The sequence below is a fragment of the Pseudophryne corroboree genome, chromosome 6 (assembly GCF_028390025.1).
Source record: "Pseudophryne corroboree isolate aPseCor3 chromosome 6, aPseCor3.hap2, whole genome shotgun sequence".
Lineage (NCBI taxonomy): Eukaryota > Metazoa > Chordata > Amphibia > Anura > Myobatrachidae > Pseudophryne > Pseudophryne corroboree.
This window is the reverse complement of record NC_086449.1, coordinates 524,456,948-524,477,503: the sequence shown is the minus strand read 5'-3', so window position 1 is coordinate 524,477,503 and position 20,556 is coordinate 524,456,948. Positions and strand designations below refer to the sequence as shown.

The window sequence follows — 20,556 nt, the reverse complement described above, 5'->3', positions numbered from 1 at the left end:
CAGCGATCAGTGGGCTCGCTCACAGGTGGATCCCTGGATCCTGCAAATAGTATCTCAAGGGTACAAACTGGAATTCGAGGCGTCTCCACCCCACCGGTTCCTAAAATCTGCCTTGCCGATTACTCCTTCAGACAGGGAGGCTGTGCTAGCGGCAATTCACAAGCTGTATTCCCAGCAGGTGATAATCAAGGTGCCCCTACTTCAACAAGGACGGGGTTACTATTCCACACTGTTTGTGGTACCGAAACCGGACGGTTCGGTGAGACCCATTTTAAATTTGAAATCCTTGAACACATACATAAAAAAAATTCAAGTTCAAGATGGAATCGCTCAGGGCGGTTATTGCAAGCCTGGACGAGGGGGATTACATGGTATCCCTGGACATCAAGGATGCTTACCTGCATGTCCCCATTTACTATCCTCACCAGGAGTACCTCAGATTTGTGGTACAGGATTGCCATTACCAATTCCAGACGCTGCCGTTTGGACTCTCCACGGCACCGAGGGTGTTTACCAAGGTAATGGCGGAAATGATGATACTCCTTCGAAGAAAGGGAGTTTTAATTATCCCGTACTTGGACGATCTCCTAATAAAGGCGAGGTCCAAGGAGCAGTTATTGGTGGGAGTAGCACTATCTCAGGAGGTGCTACACCAGCACGGTTGGATTCTGAATATTCCAAAATCACAGCTGGTTCCGACGACACATCTACTGTTCCTGGGTATGATTCTGGATACAGTCCAGAAAAAAGTGTTTCTCCCGGAGGAGAAAGCCAAGGAGCTGTCATCTCTAGTCAGAGACCTCCTGAAACCAAAACAGGTATCGGTGCATCACTGCACGCGGGTCCTGGGAAAGATGGTGGCTTCTTACGAAGCAATTCCTTTCGGCAGGTTCCATGCCAGAATCTTTCAGTGGGACCTGTTGGACCAATGGTCCGGATCGCATCTTCAGATGCATCGCCTAATAACCCTGTCTCTAAGAACCAGGGTGTCTCTGCTGTGGTGGCTGCAGAGTGCTCATCTTCTAGAGGGCCGCAGATTCAGCATACAGGACTGGGTCCTGGTGACCACGGATGCCAGCCTTCGAGGCTGGGGGGCAGTCACACAGGGAAGAAACTTCCAAGGACTATGGTCGAGTCAGGAGACTTCCCTACACATAAATATTCTGGAACTAAGGGCCATTTACAATGCCCTAAGTCAGGCAAAATCCCTGCTTCTACACCAGCCGGTACTGATCCAGTCAGACAACATCACGGCAGTCGCCCATGTAAATCGACAGGGCGGCACAAGAAGCAGGATGGCAATGGCAGAAGCCACAAGGTTTCTCCGATGGGCGGAAAATCACGTACTAGCACTGTCAGCAGTGTTCATTCCGGGAGTGGACAACTGGGAAGCAGACTTTCTCAGCAGGCACGACCTCCACCCGGGAGAGTGGGGACTTCATCCAGAAGTCTTCACGCTGATTGTAAATCGATGGGAACGGCCACAGGTGGACATGATGGCGTCCCGCCTAAACAAAAAACTAGAGAGATATTGCGCCAGGTCAAGGGACCCTCAGGCGATAGCTGTGGACGCTCTAGTGACACCGTGGGTGTACCAGTCAGTTTATGTGTTCCCTCCTCTGCCTCTCATACCAAGGGTACTGAGAATAATAAGAAAACGAGGAGTAAGAACAATACTCGTGGTTCCGGATTGGCCAAGACGAGCGTGGTACCCGGAACTTCAAGAGATGATCTCAGAGGACCCATGGCCTCTGCCGCTCAGACAGGACCTGCTGCAGCAGGGGCCCTGTCTGTTCCAAGACTTACCGCGGCTGCGTTTGACGGCATGGCGGTTGAACGCCGGATCCTGAAGGAAAAGGGCATTCCGGAGGAAGTCATTCCTACGCTGATTAAAGCCAGGAAAGATGTAACTGCAAAGCATTATCACCGCATATGGCGGAAATATGTTGCTTGGTGTGAGGCCAAAAAGGCCCCAACAGAGGAATTTCAACTAGGTCGATTTCTGCATTTCCTACAAGCAGGAGTGACTATGGGCCTGAAATTAGGCTCCATTAAGGTACAGATCTCGGCTCTGTCGATTTTTCTTCCAGAAAGAACTAGCTTCACTACCTGAAGTTCAGACGTTTGTGAAAGGAGTGCTGCATATTCAGCCCCCGTTTGTGCCTCCAGTGGCACCTTGGGATCTCAACGTGGTGTTGAGTTTCTTAAAATCACATTGGTTTGAGCCACTTAAAACCGTGGATCTAAAATATCTCACGTGGAAAGTGGTCATGTTATTGGCCTTGGCTTCAGCCAGGCGTGTGTCAGAATTGGCAGCTTTGTCATGTAAAAGCCCTTATCTGATTTTCCATATGGATAGGGCGGAATTGAGGACTCGTCCTCAGTTTCTCCCTAAGGTGGTATCTGCTTTTCACTTGAACCAACCTATTGTGGTGCCTGCGGCTACTAGGGACTTGGAGGATTCCAAGTTACTGGACGTAGTCAGGGCCTTGAAAATTTATGTTTCCAGGACGGCTAGAGTCAGGAAAACTGACTCGCTATTTATCCTGTATACACCCAACAAACTGGGTGCTCCTGCTTCTAAGCAGACTATTACTCGCTGGATTTGTAGCACAATTCAGCTGGCGCATTCTGCGGCTGGACTGCCGCATCCTAAATCAGTAAAAGCCCATTCCACAAGGAAGGTGGGCTCATCTTTGGCGGCTGCCCGAGGGGTCTCGGCTTTACAACTTTGCCGAGCAGCTACTTGGTCAGGGGCAAACACGTTTGCTAAATTCTACAAATTTGATACCCTGGCTGAGGAGGACCTGGAGTTCTCTCATTCGGTGCTGCAGAGTCATCCGCACTCTCCCGCCCGTTTGGGAGCTTTGGTATAATCCCCATGGTCCTTTCGGAGTTCCCAGCATCCACTAGGACGTCAGAGAAAATAAGATTTTACTCACCGGTAAATCTATTTCTCGTAGTCCGTAGTGGATGCTGGGCGCCCATCCCAAGTGCGGATTGTCTGCAATACTTGTACATAGTTATTGTTAACTAAAGGGTTATTGTTGAGCCATCTGTTGAGAGGCTCAGTTGTTTTCATACTGTTAAACTGGGTATAGTATCACGAGTTATACGGTGTGATTGGTGTGGCTGGTAGGAGTCTTACCCGGGATTCAAAATCCTTCCTTATTATGTCAGCTCGTCCGGGCACAGTGTCCTAACTGAGGCTTGGAGGAGGGTCATAGTGGGAGGAGCCAGTGCACACCAGGTGACCTAAAAGCTTTCTTTAGTTGTGCCCAGTCTCCTGCGGAGCCGCTATTCCCCATGGTCCTTTCGGAGTTCCCAGCATCCACTACGGACTACGAGAAATAGGTTTACCGGTGAGTAAAATCTTATTTTAAGGCCCAAATTTTATATGTGAAGTTATGTGTCGTTACAGTAGCTGTAGCGATACGCCACGTATACATTTTGGCCCTTTAAATATTAAAATATGCCCTCCTCACTGATTAGGTGCTGTGTGCTAGAATAAACACTGTGTGAATGCTTATGTTCAGACATCAAGGGGTATATTCCATAAGAGTCGGGTCCATTCCGACATGCAGTTGTCGGAATGGACCAGACAACCCCTATTCAAAGAGCGGCCAAATCCGACTGTCAGATTTGGCCGTTACCTGTGTCTTGTCCTGCCGCTGCTGCCAGCGGGGGGAACAGTGAGCGGTGGCCGGCGGGGGACGCACTGCAGGGAGAGAGGTGTCTGGCCGGGGTACGGCCGTCAAGGTACCTCTCATTCCCAATCTCCTTAGCCCGCCACACCGCTCCCAGTCTCCTCACCTCAATCCGACTTGTTTTCAAGTCTGATTGAGTTTGTCGGGAAGGGGGCCAAAACCTGTCTGATTTGGCCCCGATTCCGACAGCAGCAGGTGGATCAGCTGGTGTTCCACTGATCCACCTGCTTTCCGACAGCATTCTGACAAGTCGGGTTTCCCGACTTGTCTGAAAAAATTTGCCCGTATTGAATAGGTCGGAACCCCTTCCGACCTATTCCAGTTGGAAACTGCTGTCTTTCCGACAAGACTGCAGTTTCCGACTCTTATTGAATATACCCCCAGGTGTGCACACCTGCTAACCTACTAGCAATACATGGTCCTATTGCTCTCTGTGTACCCAGCTTTATAGATACCTTACTTGCCCTGCCATCTTTTCCAGTTCATGAATGAGGTACTAAGGGATAGAAGAGTGAAGGTGGAGCAGCAGGCAAGATGGGGAAACTTTTTTTTTTTCCATGTGACAGCAATGCAACGGCAAGAAGCGTTGTAGCCAGAATGGGAACCGTTGTTCAGAAGGGGATGATGTGAGCTCACGTAATAAGGCTTAGTAGGTACAGTAGGTACCAAGTTAGAGCCATAACCTGCACAATGACTGATACTGCATTTACAGCACTATTTTGTTATAGTGTAGATAGTAACATTAGTTCAAGTAATCCTTCTTTTTTTTTTTTTTTTAACCAAAGTTTTATTTATTGAAGAATGACAAATACATTCATAACATCAAAGAAGTAAATGTGATGTGAATACAATATAACGGGAGGCAATCAAGCTGCCGGGATACCTGCGGTCAGGATACGACGCCGGAATCCTGATGGTTAGGAAATCCCGACACACTGTGAAATACCAGCGGTCGTAATCCCAATCGCATCCCTGAATCCCCACTTGGGTGGTGGTCCACGCCACCACCTGAGGGGGAATATAACCTTGTGGCGAGCCCGCGAGGGGACACGCTGTGCTCACCGCCGGTATTCTGGCTGTCTGGATCCCGGGGTGTGTCTCCTGACTGCCGGGATTCCGACAGCTGGGATATCTTACTGAATCCAATATAACACATACTTCAGGAACAATATCCAATATGAAACCTAGAATTTGACGGCAGATAATAACCACTTGGCCCGTCTAGTCTTCCTTTTTTTTTTTTTTTTTTTTTTTTGTAACCATATTTATATCTCAAACCTCATTTGATCCTTATTTCTTTGTAAGGATATCCTTACGCATGTTTACATTGCTCTACTGTCTTAGCCTGTACCACATCTGATGGGAGGCTATTCCACTTGTCCACTACCCTTTCTGTGAAGTAATTTTTCCTCAAATTTTCCCTGAATCCCCCCCCCCTCAAATCTCAGTGCATATCCTCGCGTGCTATTGCTTCTCTTCATTTGGAGAATGTTTCCCTCCTGGACTTTGTTAAAACCCTTGATATATTTGAAAGTTTCTATCATGTCCCCCCTTTCCCTTCTCTGCTCCAAACTATACATATTGAGATTTCTTAGTCTTTCTGGGTATGTTTTGTGATGTAGGCCATGCACCATTTTAGTTGCCCCTCTTTGTATAGTCTCTAATGTATTAATATCCTTTTGAAGATATGGGGCCAGAAGCATCATTGCTGGGAAAGTGATAAAATGGAGAGTAATAAAGTGCTGGCCAATCAGCTCCTAACTGCCATTTCTCTGACGTCCTAGTGGATGCTGGGACTCCGTAAGGACCATGGGGAATAGCGGCTCCGCAGGAGACAGGGCACAAGAATAAAAGCTTTAGGATCAGGTGGTGTGCACTGGCTCCTCCCCCTATGACCCTCCTCCAAGCCTCAGTTAGATTTTTGTGCCCGAACGAGAAGGGTGCAGGCTAGGTGGCTCTCCTGAGCTGCTTAGAATAAAAGTTTAATTTAGGTTTTTTTATTTTCAGTGAGTCCTGCTGGCAACAGGCTCACTGCATCGTGGGACTAAGGGGAGAAGAAACGGACTCACCTGCGTGCAGAGTGGATCGGGTTTCTTAGGCTACTGGACATTAGCTCCAGAGGGACGATCACAGGTTCAGCCTGGATGGGTCACCGGAGCCGCGCCGCCGTCCCCCTTACAGAGCCAGAAGAGACGAAGAGGTCCGGTGAAATCGGCGGCAGAAGACAATTCTGTCTTCAGACTAAGGTAGCGCACAGCTCCGCAGCTGTGCGCCATTGCTCTCAGCACACTTCACACTCCGGTCACTGAGGGTGCAGGGCGCTTGGGGGGGAGCGCCCTGAGACGCAATATAAATGACAAATACCTTAGGTGGCAAAAGAATACATCACATATAGCTCCTGGGCTATATGGATGTATTTTAACCCCTGCCATTTTTACACAAAAAAGCGGGAGATAAGGACGTCGTGAAGGGGCGGGGCCTATCTCCTCGGCACACAAGCGCCATTTTCCCTCACAGTTCCGCTGGAAGGACGGCTCCCTGACTCTCCCCTGCAGTCCTGCTTCAGAATCAGGGTAAAAAAGAGAAGGGGGGGCACTATTGGCAGCAAATGACAATATAAACAGCAGCTATAAGGGAATAACACTTAAATAAGGTTATCCCTGTGTGTGTGTGTGTGTGTGTGTGTGTGTATATATATATATATATATATATATATATATATATATATATATATATATATATATAGCGCTGGGTGTGTGCTGGCAGACTCTCCCTCTGTCTCTCCAAAGGGCTCGTGGGGTCCTGTCCTCTATCGGAGCATTCCCAGTGTGTGTGCTGTGTGTCGGTACGTGTGTGTCGACATGTATGAGGAGGAAAATGATGTGGAGGCGGAGCAATTGCCTGCGTTAGTGATGTCACCCCCTAGGGAGTCGACACCTGACTGGATGATCGTGTTCAAACAATTAAGTGATAATGTCAACACTTTGCAAAAAACTGACGACATGAGACAGCCGGCAAATCAATTAGTGCCTGTCCAGGCGTCTCAGACACCGTCAGGGGCCCTAAAACGCCCGTTACCTCAGTGGGTCGACACAGACCCAGACACAGATACGGAGTCTAGTGTCGACGGTGATGAGTCGAACGTAATGTCCAGTAGGGCCACACGTTACATGATCACGGCAATGAAGGAAGCATTGCACATTTCTGACACTACAAATACCACTAAGAAGGGTATTATGTGGGGGGTGAAAAAACTACCAATAGTTTTTCCTGAGTCAGATGAATTGAATGAGGTATGTGATAAAGCGTGGGTTTCTCCCGACAAAAAACTGCTAATTTCTAATAAATTATTGGCACTATATCCTTTCCCATCAGAGGTTAGGACACGTTGGAAAACACCCCCTAGGGTAGATAAGGCGCTCACACGTTTATCTAAACAAGTAGCGTTACCGTCTCCTGATACGGCCACCCTCAAAGAACCAGCTGATAGAAGGCTGGAAAATATCCTAAAAAGTATATACACACATACTGGTGTTATACTGCGACCAGCAATCGCTTCAGCCTGGATGTGCAGTGCTGGAGTCGCGTGGTTGGATTCCCTGACTGAAAATATTGATACCCTGGATAGGGACAGTATATTACTAACTATAGAGCATTTGAAGGATGCATTACTATATATGCGTGATGCACAGAGGGATATTTGCACCCTGGCATCAAGAGTAAGTGCTATGTCCATCTCTGCCAGAAGAACGTTATGGACGCGTCGGTGGTCAGGGGATGCGGATTCCAAACGACATATGGAAGTATTGCCGTATAAAGGGGAGGAGTTATTTGGGGCTGGTCTTTCGGACCTGGTGGCCACGGCAACGGCTGGAAAGTCCACCTTCTTACCCCAGGTCACTTCACATCAACAGAAAAAGACACCGTCTTTTCAAACTCAGTCCTTTCGTTCCCATAAATACAAGCGAGCAAAAGGCCATTCCTTTCTGCCCCGGGGCAGAGGAAGGGGAAAAAGACTGCACCATGCAGCCGCTTCCCAGGATCAGAAGCCTTCCCCTGCTTCTGCCAAGTCTTCAGCATGACGCTGGGGCTTTACAAGCAGACTCAGGCTTGGTGGGGGCCCGTCTCAAGAATTTCAACGCGCAGTGGGCTCACTCGCAAGTGGATCCCTGGATTCTACAGGTAGTATCGCAGGGGTACAAACTGCAATTCGAGGCGTTTCCCCCTCGCCGGTTCCTGAAGTCTGCTCTGCCAAAGTCTCCCTCCGACAGGGAGGCAGTTCTGGAAGCCATTCACAAGCTGTATTCCCAGCAGGTGATAATCAAGGTACCCCTCCTACAACAAGGAAAGGGGTATTATTCCACGCTGTTTGTGGTACCGAAACCGGACGGCTCGGTGAGACCAATTTTAAATCTGAAATCCTTGAACACTTACATAAAAAGGTTCAAATTCAAGATGGAATCACTCAGAGCGGTGATAGCGAACCTGGAAGAAGGGGACTATATGGTGTCTCTGGACATCAAAGATGCTTATCTCCACGTCCCAATCTACCCTTCTCACCAAGGGTATCTCAGGTTTGTAGTACAAGACTGTCATTATCAGTTTCAGACGCTGCCGTTTGGGTTGTCCACGGCACCTCGGGTCTTTACCAAGGTAATGGCCGAAATGATTCTTCTTCGAAGAAAAGGCGTATTAATTATCCCTTACTTGGACGATCTCCTGATAAGGGCAAGGTCCAGGGAACAGTTAGAAGTCGGAGTAGCACTATCTCAGATAGTGTTACGTCAGCACGGGTGGATCCTAAATATTCCAAAATCGCAGCTGATTCCAACGACACGTCTTCTGTTCCTAGGAATGATTCTGGACACAGTCCAGAAGAAGGTTTTTCTCCCGGAGGAGAAGGCCAAGGAGTTATCCGAGCTAGTCAGGAACCTCCTAAAACCAGCCCAGGTGTCAGTGCATCAGTGCACGAGGGTCCTGGGAAAAATGGTGGCTTCTTACGAAGCAATTCCATTCGGAAGATTCCATGCAAGAACGTTTCAGTGGGATCTACTGGACAAATGGTCCGGTTCGCATCTTCAGATGCAGCAGCGGATAACCCTGTCACCAAAGACAAGGGTGTCTCTCCTGTGGTGGTTGCAGAGTGCTCATCTTCTAGAGGGCCGCAGATTCGGCATTCAGGATTGGATCCTGGTGACCACGGATGCAAGCCTGAGAGGCTGGGGAGCAGTCACACAGGGAAAAAACTTCCAGGGCTTGTGGTCAAGCATGGAAACATCTCTTCATATAAACATTCTGGAACTACGGGCCATTTACAATGCCCTAAGTCAAGCGAAACCCCTGCTTCAGGGTCAGGCGGTATTGATCCAATCGGACAACATCACGTCAGTCGCCCACGTAAACAGACAGGGCGGCACGAGAAGCAGGAGGGCAATGGCAGAGGCTGCAAGGATTCTTCGCTGGGCGGAAAATCATGTGATAGCTCTGTCAGCAGTGTTCATTCCGGGAGTGGACAACTGGGAAGCAGACTTCCTCAGCAGACACGACCTTCACCCGGGAGAGTGGGGACTTCACCCGCAGACACGACCTTCACCCGGGAGAGTGGGGACTTCACCCAGAAGTCTTCCACCTGATTGTAAACCGTTGGGAAAAACCAAAGGTGGACATGATGGCGTCACGTCTCAACAAAAAACTTGACAGATATTGCGCCAGGTCAAGGGACCCTCAGGCAATACCGGTGGACGCTCTGGTGACACCGTGGGTGTACCAGTCAGTGTATGTGTTCCCTCCTCTGCCTCTCATACCAAAAGTACTGAGAATCATAAGAAGGAGAGGAGTAAGAACGATACTCGTGGTTCCGGATTGGCCAAGAAGGACTTGGTACCCGGAACTTCAGGAGATGCTCACGGAAGACCCGTGGCCTCTACCTCTAAGAAAGGACCTGCTCCAGCAGGGGCCTTGTCTGTTCCAAGACTTACCGCGGCTGCGTTTGACGGCATGGCGGTTGAACGCCGGATCCTGAAGGAAAAAGGCATTCCAGATGAAGTCATCCCTACCCTGGTCAAAGCCAGGAAGGATGTAACCGCAAACCATTATCACCGCATTTGGCGAAAATATGTTGCGTGGTGTGAGGCCAAGAAGGCCCCTACAGAGGAATTTCAACTGGGTCGTTTCCTCCATTTCCTGCAAACAGGACTGTCTATGGGCCTAAAATTAGGGTCCATTAAGGTTCAAATTTCGGCCCTGTCGATTTTCTTCCAGAAAGAACTGGCTTCAGTACCTGAAGTTCAGACATTTGTAAAAGGGGTACTGCATATACAACCTCCTTTTGTGCCTCCAGTGGCACCTTGGGATCTCAATGTTGTTTTGAGGTTCCTTAAGTCACATTGGTTTGAACCACTCACCACTGTGGACTTAAAATATCTCACATGGAAGGTGACGATGCTGTTAGCCCTGGCTTCAGCCAGGCGTGTGTCAGAATTGGCGGCTTTATCATATAAAAGCCCTTACTTAATTTTTCATTCTGACAGGGCAGAATTGAGGACTCGTCCTCAATTTCTCCCTAAGGTGGTTTCTGCTTTTCACATGAACCAACCTATTGTGGTGCCTGCGGCTACTAGGGACTTGGAGGACTCCAAGTTACTTGACGTTGTCAGGGCCCTGAAAATATGTTTCCAGGACGGCTGGAGTCAGAAAGTCTGACTCGCTGTTTATCCTGTATGCACCCAACAAGCTGGGTGCTCCTGCTTCTAAGCAGACTATTGCTCGTTGGATTTGTAGTACAATTCAACTTGCACATTCTGTGGCAGGCCTGCCACAGCCTAAATCTGTAAAAGCCCATTCCACAAGGAAAGTGGGCTCATCTTGGGCGGCTGCCCGAGGGGTCTCGGCTTTACAACTTTGCCGAGCAGCTACTTGGTCAGGGGCAAACACGTTTGCTAAATTCTACAAATTTGATACCCTGGCTGAGGAGGACCTGGAGTTCTCTCATTCGGTGCTGCAGAGTCATCCGCACTCTCCCGCCCGTTTGGGAGCTTTGGTATAATCCCCATGGTCCTTACGGAGTCCCAGCATCCACTAGGACGTCAGAGAAAATAAGATTTTACTTACCGGTAAATCTTTCTCGTAGTCCGTAGTGGATGCTGGGCGCACATCCCAAGTGCGGATTGTCTGCAATACTTGTACATAGTTATTGTTAACAAAATCGGGTTGTTGTTGTTGTTGTTGTGAGCCATCTTTTCGGAGGCTCCTTCGTTGTTATCATACTGTTAACTGGGTTCAGATCACGAGTTGTACGGTGTGATTGGTGTGGCTGGTATGAGTCTTACCCGGGATTCAATATCCTTCCTTATTATGTACGCTCGTCCGGGCACAGTATCCTAACTGAGGCTTGGAGGAGGGTCATAGGGGAAGGAGCCAGTGCACACCACCTGATCCTAAAGCTTTTATTCTTGTGCCCTGTCTCCTGCGGAGCCGCTATTCCCCATGGTCCTTACGGAGTCCCAGCATCCACTACGGACTATGAGAAATAGATTTATCGGTAAGTAAAATCTTATTTTTTCAAACACCGCCTGTGACTTGGTAGTTAGGACCTGATTGGCTGGTACTTTTTCACTCTCCATTTTATCACTTTCCAAGCGATGATGCATCTAGCCCATGGCCTCCAGAATTGAACACAGTATTGTAGATGAGGCCGTACCAATGACCTATACAGTGGCATTATTACTACTTTGTTTCTGCTGCTGATTCCTCTCCCTATGCAACCAAGCATCTGACTAGCCTTCCTCATTGCTTTGTTACATTGCTTACTTACCTTTTTTAAGTCACCTGAAATAGTGACTCCTAGATCCCTTTCCTCCTCAGTAGTTATCAGTATACTGCCATTAATACTATATTTAGACTTTGGATTTTTTGAGATCCAAGTGCATGATTTTGCATTTTTTGGCATTAAACTGTAATTGCCAGACTCTTATTATAAAGGTAGATGAACAGCATGTTCACAATGGTATTAATTCAAGTAAATAACATTAATATTATGGTGTAGTGAGAAGGGAACCTGAATAAAGAAAGAAAAGAAAATATATAGGTTCTCAGGGTGTCACGCAGCCATAAGCTAATTATCACTAAGAACAATTGGGGATCTTGCTTGGGAGGGTGTTTGCTGAGGAAAGGGTAGTGTTGGGTTTGCTCCCTACTTAGAGATGGATTCTGAGTCTGATGCAAAGTGGTTGTGTTTGCGTGATGCTGTGGAAACCAGATCTACTACCTTTTGCTGATTAGAATTGCCATAGGGCTAATGTGAGGGTCCATACAGCTTCAGACAGGAAGCCGCTCTGTGCACTGGTCCCATCCACAGCCGCAACCATTATCCCTAGTATACCTGCATTATGCCCTGGCCTCAGTACTTGTGCAAGCAGAATTTTGTAACTTTGTAGGCTCCATAATGATGAGTCTGGAAATATAATGTAAGACCAGTGGATCACAAAAATCACTGTCTGGAACAATTTAAAGCTGGGTACATACTAAGTGATATGTCACCCGATCTGGTACACATCGTCTAGTGTGTGTACCCACTACTGTGTGTTATGCGGGTAATTTGCTGGGTCATCCAGTCAGGCATGCTGCACGGCAAACGGTATGACCCAGCAAACGACGGCATGCGTTGTAATGCTGCTGTGAATGATATACCACTTGTTACACTGTTCAGTGTGTGTGAGACGGACGATTTATTGTTACGTTGCCTGTCCCATTGACTGGGTACACTCATCCTTGGGTGTCTACCCAGCTTTAGTTTTATTTGTATTAAACATATTTGACATTGGTGGTCTGAATAATTTTGCAAACCACTGTATATTTAACTTAGATTTGTATTACATGTTTAATAGTCCCACTTGTTTTCACTATCCACTCTGTAACTCTGCTTTCTTGATGGCTTGCATATACCACTGTATGCTGGCACAGCAGACATACAATGTAAGGGGGCTGCTTTGTAGAGGGTGGCTCATATGTATGGCATACAGCATTTCAAATGCAACTTTAAGGAAGAACAGCAGAAACCAAACTGAAAGTTACACATGGAATGAATTCATAAGTTGGTGGATTGATGTATGTTGGAAATATCACATTTTAATTGGAGTATTTTTTCTGACATCTGTTTATTTTTAGTGAAAATTAAAACCGTCGATTCTAAAGAGTATTTAGTGACTGGATTCTTTCTAGTTGTGGATCCTTGGTGGTCCGTAATTGTGGATGTGAGGCAAAGTTGTTCTCAGTACTTTGCAGTCGGATATCCATCATATGAGCTGAAAGATGATGTGCTGGGAAAAGAGTCCATCCTCCCGTTGTTTCTAACCGCATGTGGCATAGCAGCTGATCACAAACAGGCCTTCATAGACTGGCTGCAGCATTATCCTCCTGTCACTTTCAGCAGACTGAAGGTTCTAGCAGCGGAATTTACAGAACAATGCAATATAAATATCTTGCCTTACATGGAGAATTTCAGTAAGTATAACTTAATTCTATTCCTTTGTGTGTTGTGAGTGGTTTAGCTACTGCTGACCTTTTTAAATAGCAGCCATTAATATTGGCACGTGTGTGAATAACTTGTAGTTTTTATGGGTGATGTAAATGTGTGTAATAATGGGGTGGGGAGGTGGATGAGTGGAGCTTTTAGTCTGGTGGCAGGAGTCAGGCGCAGGCAACGTCTGAAGAGCTCTGGCCGTCGCTGTAGAGGTGAGAAGATGCCGCCATTGGCCAGAATAGGCCAGCAACAGAAGAAAGATGATGAGTGCTGCAGCTGGTGGGAAGCATAGAACTGGATGAAGCTCCCCACTGCAGTCGCTCCCAATGTATTGGTAGGCGTCCTGGCACCACCAGTAACATACCCACCATCAGGTGTCTGCCATTAGGCCCGTGGGTGCAATCAGGCCTCGAGCCTATGGGGCATGTTAGGCTGGCAGGGGGCCTGGGCTACAAATAAGTAACCCTGGGCATTAGGCCCAAGTCGCTTTATGTGCCCTAAGGTGGGCAGGCACTAGCCTGAGCCCCTGTTGAGTGGTTGAGAATTGGTCCCAGTCCACTCTTTAGTATCAGATAGGTAATGGGGACCCCTACTGTGTAGCATAATGGGTATAAGGGGCTCCTACTAACTGCCACCACCCTGGCAACGTTTTTCTGGGTCAGTTTACCAATATTATGTAAATATTATTTGCCTTGATATTCTTCAGAACTGTATCATACCCTTGAAATAAAATGGCCGTTGCTAGATAGTGATCATGGATGTCAAATTTGACTAAACATCCAGAGGTTGTGGTTAGTAAAAATGTCCTACTATTTGTCCCCTTTTCTTACATTCATTTTAGCAAATCCACAATCAACTATAAAACTAATTTGTAATACTTCTTGCAGGTTCTGGTGCATTTGTATTGAAGGCAATAGAAATTCCTCTGGTACTGAGGTATTTACCAAAGTTGTTACCACACAAAGTGAGAAACTTGCTAATGTTAGATACTCAGGATCAGAAACCTTGCAAAAGAACTCCACTTGACAAACTACCTGCCATTGAGAGGATGTTGGCTACTGAACCTTGGAAACTTGGGTTTGGTCGAGTAAGTATCATATGGTACTGATAATTTTTGTTTTATTCCTGTGACTATATTATGTTTTATAGAGACCTTTTGAACACATGCCTCTGTTATATGCAGTCCTATTCAAACGCCAGGTGCACAAAGGTGGAAGTTGACTTCATTGAATTCGGTAATGGACTCCTGCTCTGCATGGTTACAGTCCATGCACATTTTTAATTCCTTTAACAAAGCTCCACTGAGTAATTTTTAATAGATTCATTCCTGAAAGCCCCACATCTAATACCCATGTACTGTTTCAAATACATTATGTGTGAACACTTTTGTTTAGTGCACTTTAATAGGAGACCAAGATATATTCAGCACTTACGGTACAGCCAGACTCAATGGACTCTTGTTAGCCCCATACAGCTGTGATAAAAATCCATGTCAGGCCCAAAGGGAGGCAGGCCCCCGTAACCCCCCTGGCCACCCCACGCCCCTGTTGATTGACCTGGTTGGGGGCAATTAAGGTGTGCGTGTGTGGTTTTGTGGTTTTTTTTCTTTTCTTCCAAAAGCTGGATTTTTCACCGATTTCTGCTCGCTACCTCATTAGAATGTGAGCATAAATCTGGGGCACTCAAACAAATAGGACCACTAAACTGTTGATTTCTCCCCCCCACTCGCATGATGCCTAGATGCAAAAAGTTGCTTCTCCCAATCCCCTAAGCATGTGTAAAGCGGGTATTTTCTCGCTCTCGCTCTCTCTCGCAAAGTGAACGTGATTTAATGCAGAATAAACATCTACGTTTCGGGGTCGCAGCCCCTTCGTCAGGATGAATAACAACCAACATTACTGTGTTTAAATACCTGTCTAAGAGGAGGGTCCTCACCGTCACCTCCAACCACGCTGCCCGGTTTCCAGTCCTGACGTCACTATACCCACAGGAAGTGACCCGACTCCGGTCTGACCGGCTGGCGTACTGGGGCTGAATGAAGTAACCATTAGTGACACTTAGCATCAACAGACCAAATACTGTGTATAGAACATTGTTAATGGTGTCAAACTAGTACATTAAAAAATGAAAATAAAAATCACATAGTTGCATAGAAATATAAAATAATCATAATAATCTTTAAAAAAAACACAGCAACCACTATACCTCCGATATACCCGTTGCCAGATAGAGCTCACACCATATTTGCCCAACATTCTACCTTTCAAGACCTTTGAAAATAATTAGCATAAACCGATCTGGGTTTGCCCCCGTCAAAAACAGGGTAACCCCAACAACTTATATTATGCTCTGCTCCATAATGAAATGACATAATACTTCATAACCAATGCCGGTATTTACAAAAAACATTTTAAGTTAAGAAATTAAAATAATGTGGGCGCACTATAGAAAATACTTCAGTGGCAGCTGCTGGTTTTGTAAACACAATTTATTCTCAAAGTATACAATAATTTATAAAACTTTAAATCCTTCACAACACTACTTAAGAACAACTATAATAGATTTGGACACGTGTCCTAAGGCTAAAAACTTGCTAGTTTAACATAATATTGCTGGTTAGATAAACATAAATTGCATGCATGCACTAGGAATTAGTAGCCACTGGTTAGTATTGCACTTTGAGCTCAAATAAGATGTTAGTAGGCACGGCAGTTCTTATATTATTAAAGCCTGTTTACACTTCACCAGTGTGGAGCCAATCCTATGGAATCCAGTTACATGTAGATGCACATATATCCTCTAAATGAATAGTGTCCACGTGTATAATCTAGTCCCAATGTGCATGAAATATGGTCACTTAATCACTGACCGATTTGTAGTGGCCCCTCAGCGGCGGCGCCCCGATATTGTGTCCTGAGGCTCGGCTACGGACTTTCTTTCAACTTTAGCCACCTCACGGCTGTGGCGGACACACGCTTGCCGAGCCCCAGGACACAATATCGGGGCGCCGCCGCTGAGGGGCCACTACAAATCGGTCAGTGATTAAGTGACCATATTTCATGCACATGGGACTATATTATACACGTGGACACTATTCATTTAGAGGATATATGTGAATCTACATGTAACTGGATTCCATAGGATTGGCTCCACACTGGTGAAGTGTAAACAGGCTTTAATAATATAAGAACTGCCGTGCCTACTAACATCTTATTTGAGCTCAAAGTGCAATACTAACCAGTGGCTACTAATTCCTAGTGCATGCATGCAATTTATGTTTATCTAACCAGCAATATTATGTTAAACTAGCAAGTTTTTAGCCTTAGGACACGTGTCCAAATCTATTATAGTTGTTCTTAAGTAGTGTTGTGAAGGATTTAAAGTTTTATAAATGATTGTATACTTTGAGAATAAATTGTGTTTACAAAACCAGCAGCTGCCACTAAAGTATTTTCTATAGTGCGCCCACATTATTTTATTTTCTATTTGTATATATTATCGGTGGACCCCCAGATCCCCCATTTGTGGGCTGCCAGAAAATCCATTATCCTATTACGGATTGTAACATTAGTGTAATTAGCGCCCACGTTTTTTTCTATATTAATTATTCTCTCAAGTTAAGAGCATCATTTAATCCCTTCTGAAATTGGTTGTTTAATTTAAAGATCCACTTTGACTCTAGTTGTAACAGTTTTTTAGACCGATCCCGCCTCTTAATGAGTGCGGGACGTGCTCAATAATTTTGTAGCGCAATGTTGCCATCCCATGTTTAGCAAGCATGAAATGGCGAGCCACCGGTTGTTCGCTACTACCTGTTTTAATGGCTTCACGTATGGCATACAGATGCTGCGCCATTCTGGTTTTGAAAGCAGTCTGTTTTGCCAACGTAAGCAAGCCCACAAGGACATGTTAACAAGTATATCACGTAGTTTGACTCACACACGACAACGGGTACCTGATAGTAAATCTCTTCCCTGTGTGTGGATGCTGAAAGCTATCCCCCTGAATGAGGTAGCTACAGGGGGCACAACACCTAGATCTATAGCTACCTCATTCAGGGGAATAGTTTGTCTCACTGAGCTGGCGGCTACAGGACCAACATTTGAGCAGGGGCTGTCCCTTCTGGATCTCCAACTGGGTCCTCATGACAACGGATGCCAGTCTGCGAGGTTGGGTAGCTGTGTTGGAGCAACACTCTCTCTCCAGGGTTTGTGGACCAGGGAGGAATCTCATCTCGATAAACATTTCTGGAATTGCAGGTAGTGTTTAATGCATTGACACTGGCCCAGCCTCTGGTACAAAACAGGCCTGTTCAAGTACAATCAGACAACCCCACCACAGTGGCGTACATAAATAATCAAGGCGGCACTCGAAGCTGCATGGCAATGGTGGTAGTGTCAAAAATCCTACAATGGGCGGAACGCCATTTGCCAGCCATGTCGGCAGTGTTCATGCCCGGAGTCCTCAACTGGGAAGCGGACTTCCTCAGGACGTGCACGCTGGAGAGTTGAGTCTTCATCCGGAAGTCTTTCAACTCCTAGTGGATAAGTGGGTCCTACCAGATGTAGACCTGATGGCATCTCGACACAATCACAAGGTTCCGGCCTTCGGACCAAGGACAAGGGATCCTCAAGCAGCGCTCGTGGACGCACTGGCAATTCCATGGAACTTTCGGCTGCCGTACGTGTTCCCTCCAGTGTCACTTCTGCTCAGGGTACTGCGGAAGTTCAAGCAAGAAAGAGGCATTCTACTTCTAATTGCTCCAGCGTGGCCCAGACGGCATTGGTTCTCAGACCTGCAGGGTCTCTCGATAGTGTTCTCTTCTACTTCCTCAACGACCAGACCTCCTCCTTCAGGGCCCTTGTGTCTACCCGGTCCTGGCCAGACTGGCTTTGACGACATGGCTCTTGAAGCATCACTCCTGAGAGCAAAAGGATTCTCTGAGGCAGTCATTCAAACTATGTTGAAAGCCCGTAAACCGGCTTCGGCTCGGATTTATTACAGGGTCTGTAATTCTTACTTCACCTGGTGTGCTGCTAAGAATTCTGATGCATATACTTTCAAAACTTCCAGACTTGGCTTTTCTACAACAAGGCCTAGACTTGGGCCTTCATCTGGCCTCCCTTAAGGTTTTATCTCTGCCTTGGTGTGGTTTCAGAGAAAAATTTGCGTCTCTTACTGACGTTCACACTTTCACTCAGGGTGTTCTACGGATTCAGCCTCCCTATGTCCCTCCTGTGGCTCCATGGGATATGTCTGTCGGGGATGCGGTCAAGATCCCATCGGATGGAATCCCGGCGGTCGGAATACCGACACCGGAATCCCGACCGGCACAATCTCCCTCTGTGGGTGTCCACGACACCCATACAGGGAGAATAAATTAGTGTAGCAAGGCACCGTGCCAGCAAGGTGCTGCGTTGCGCTTGCTCCACTGTCGGGATTGTGCCGGTCGGGATTCCGGTATCTGTATTCCGACCACCAGGATTCCGTCCAACGGTATTTCGTACTGATCCAGTCTGTCGTCTTAAATGCCCTGTAAGAGTCTCCATTTGATCCTCTTGAGTCTGTAGACCTTAAATGCCTTACACTTAAGGTTGTGTTTCTGTTGGCTATAGCCTCTGCTAGGAGGGTGTCTGACTTGCGCGCTTTGTCCCGTTGTCCACCTTTTCTAATTTTTTTTTCACCGTGACAGGGCAGGTCTTCGAACTCGCCCAGGTTTTGCCTAAGGTGGTATCATCTTTTCACCTTAACCAGGAGATTGTGTTTCCAGCCTTAATCTCTTCTGGTTTGTCCTCCAAAGAAAGGTCTTTGGATGTGGTACGGGCTCTTCGTGTTTATGTGGAAAGGACTGCCTCTATCCGGAGGTCAGATTCCCTTTTTGTACTTTTTGTTTTTCACAAACGTGGCTGGCCTGCGAATGAGCAAACCTTGGCCAGTTGGATTAGGATGGTGATTGCACAAGCCTATGTGCAGGCTGGTGCTGTCAAAGTCCATTCTACTCTGTCTATTGGATCTTCTTGGGCGGCCCACCATGGCGTGTCCACAGAACAATTGTGCAAGGCGGCTACGTGGTCCTCAGTGAACACGTTCATCAGGTTCTATGCCTTTGATAGTGCCGCCTCCGAGGATGCTTCCTTTTGGACGCTGGGTTCTTGTGCCTGCTACGGTGCATCCCCTCTCATGAGGAACTGTTTTAGGACAGCCCCGATGTTGTTCCCTGTGGAATACCAGTGTACCCTGCTGCAGAAAAGGAGATTTATGGTAGATTTACCATTGTTAAATCTTTCTGCAAGGTACACTGGATTCCCCAGGGCGCCCATCCTGACGCACTTAACTTCTTTGGGTTTGTATGGCATTAGCCACTAGTCCTTTCTCCAGTCATGAGAATGTAGGTCTGTGACTAACATCTACCTTCTTTTACCTACTACTGCACTGGACTGGTTAACAAAACTGAGCTCTAGTGCCTGGAGGCGGGGCTATAGAGGAGTCAGTGCAGTGCATCCTGGGAACAGTCAAAGCTTTAGCCTGTTGGTGCTTTGGATCAAGATCCAACTCTACTCCCTGGTATTCCCTGTGGAATCCAGTGTACCTCGCAGAAAGATTTAACAATGGTAAGTCTACCATAAATCTCCTTATTGTGTAAAGGGGGGTACTGACGGGGGAGATGTGTGCTGAGCTATCTTAACACAGACTGCTCAGCACAGTGCGATGTGCTGAGCGAGGGGACGGACGAGGGGCCGCTCACTTCACACAGCGGTGAAGTGAGCGACCCATGCAGGCTCAATCTAGCACCGGCGATAGCGAAGTGCGGGGCCACGCATCGCTATCGCTAGGGGGCATACACACGGCAGATCCGTGCTTAAAATCTAAGCAATCTAGTCAGATTGCTTAGATTTTAAACACGGATTTCTCCGTGTGTACCCCCCTTAACACATGAATCGGCAAAAATGAAGAATTTTTGCACTCTGTAGTAGTCATTCTGTAATGCGGATCTAAAAAGTGTAAAAGTCAAGCCCACTGAACATACAGAACTAAATTGTAGAGGACCATTGTTTTAGATTAGCCCAATGTGAAATGGTCTGCATATATACCCTGGACATGTTCACGCCAAAATCATAACCATTTTATGTTATGCCAGTGTTTCCCATACTTAAGCCTCATACACATTACCCGATCCCCGCTGACGCCGATATTGGAGGCGGGGACACGGAAGGGTGGGGGTTGGGCGGCTTCGGCAAGTGCATACACACTTGCTGATGCGGCCGGGACTGGCAGTGGGGGGCGACTGCCACGCTGCATTTGCAGCATGGCTGTTGTTAACGAGGACCT

The 20,556-nt window shown here is 46.9% G+C and overlaps 1 protein-coding gene across 1 annotated transcript in view; it reads left to right on the top strand.

The window, feature by feature from the left end:
- HELB (DNA helicase B) overlaps nucleotides 1–20,556 on the top strand; it is a 206,837-nt gene that overhangs the window by 28,967 nt on the left and 157,314 nt on the right. The window contains exons 2-3 of the mRNA XM_063927539.1: nucleotides 12,873–13,208; nucleotides 14,115–14,314. Of these exons, the coding sequence (XP_063783609.1) occupies nucleotides 12,873–13,208; nucleotides 14,115–14,314 (536 nt within the window). The remainder of the gene's footprint in view (nucleotides 1–12,872; nucleotides 13,209–14,114; nucleotides 14,315–20,556) is intronic.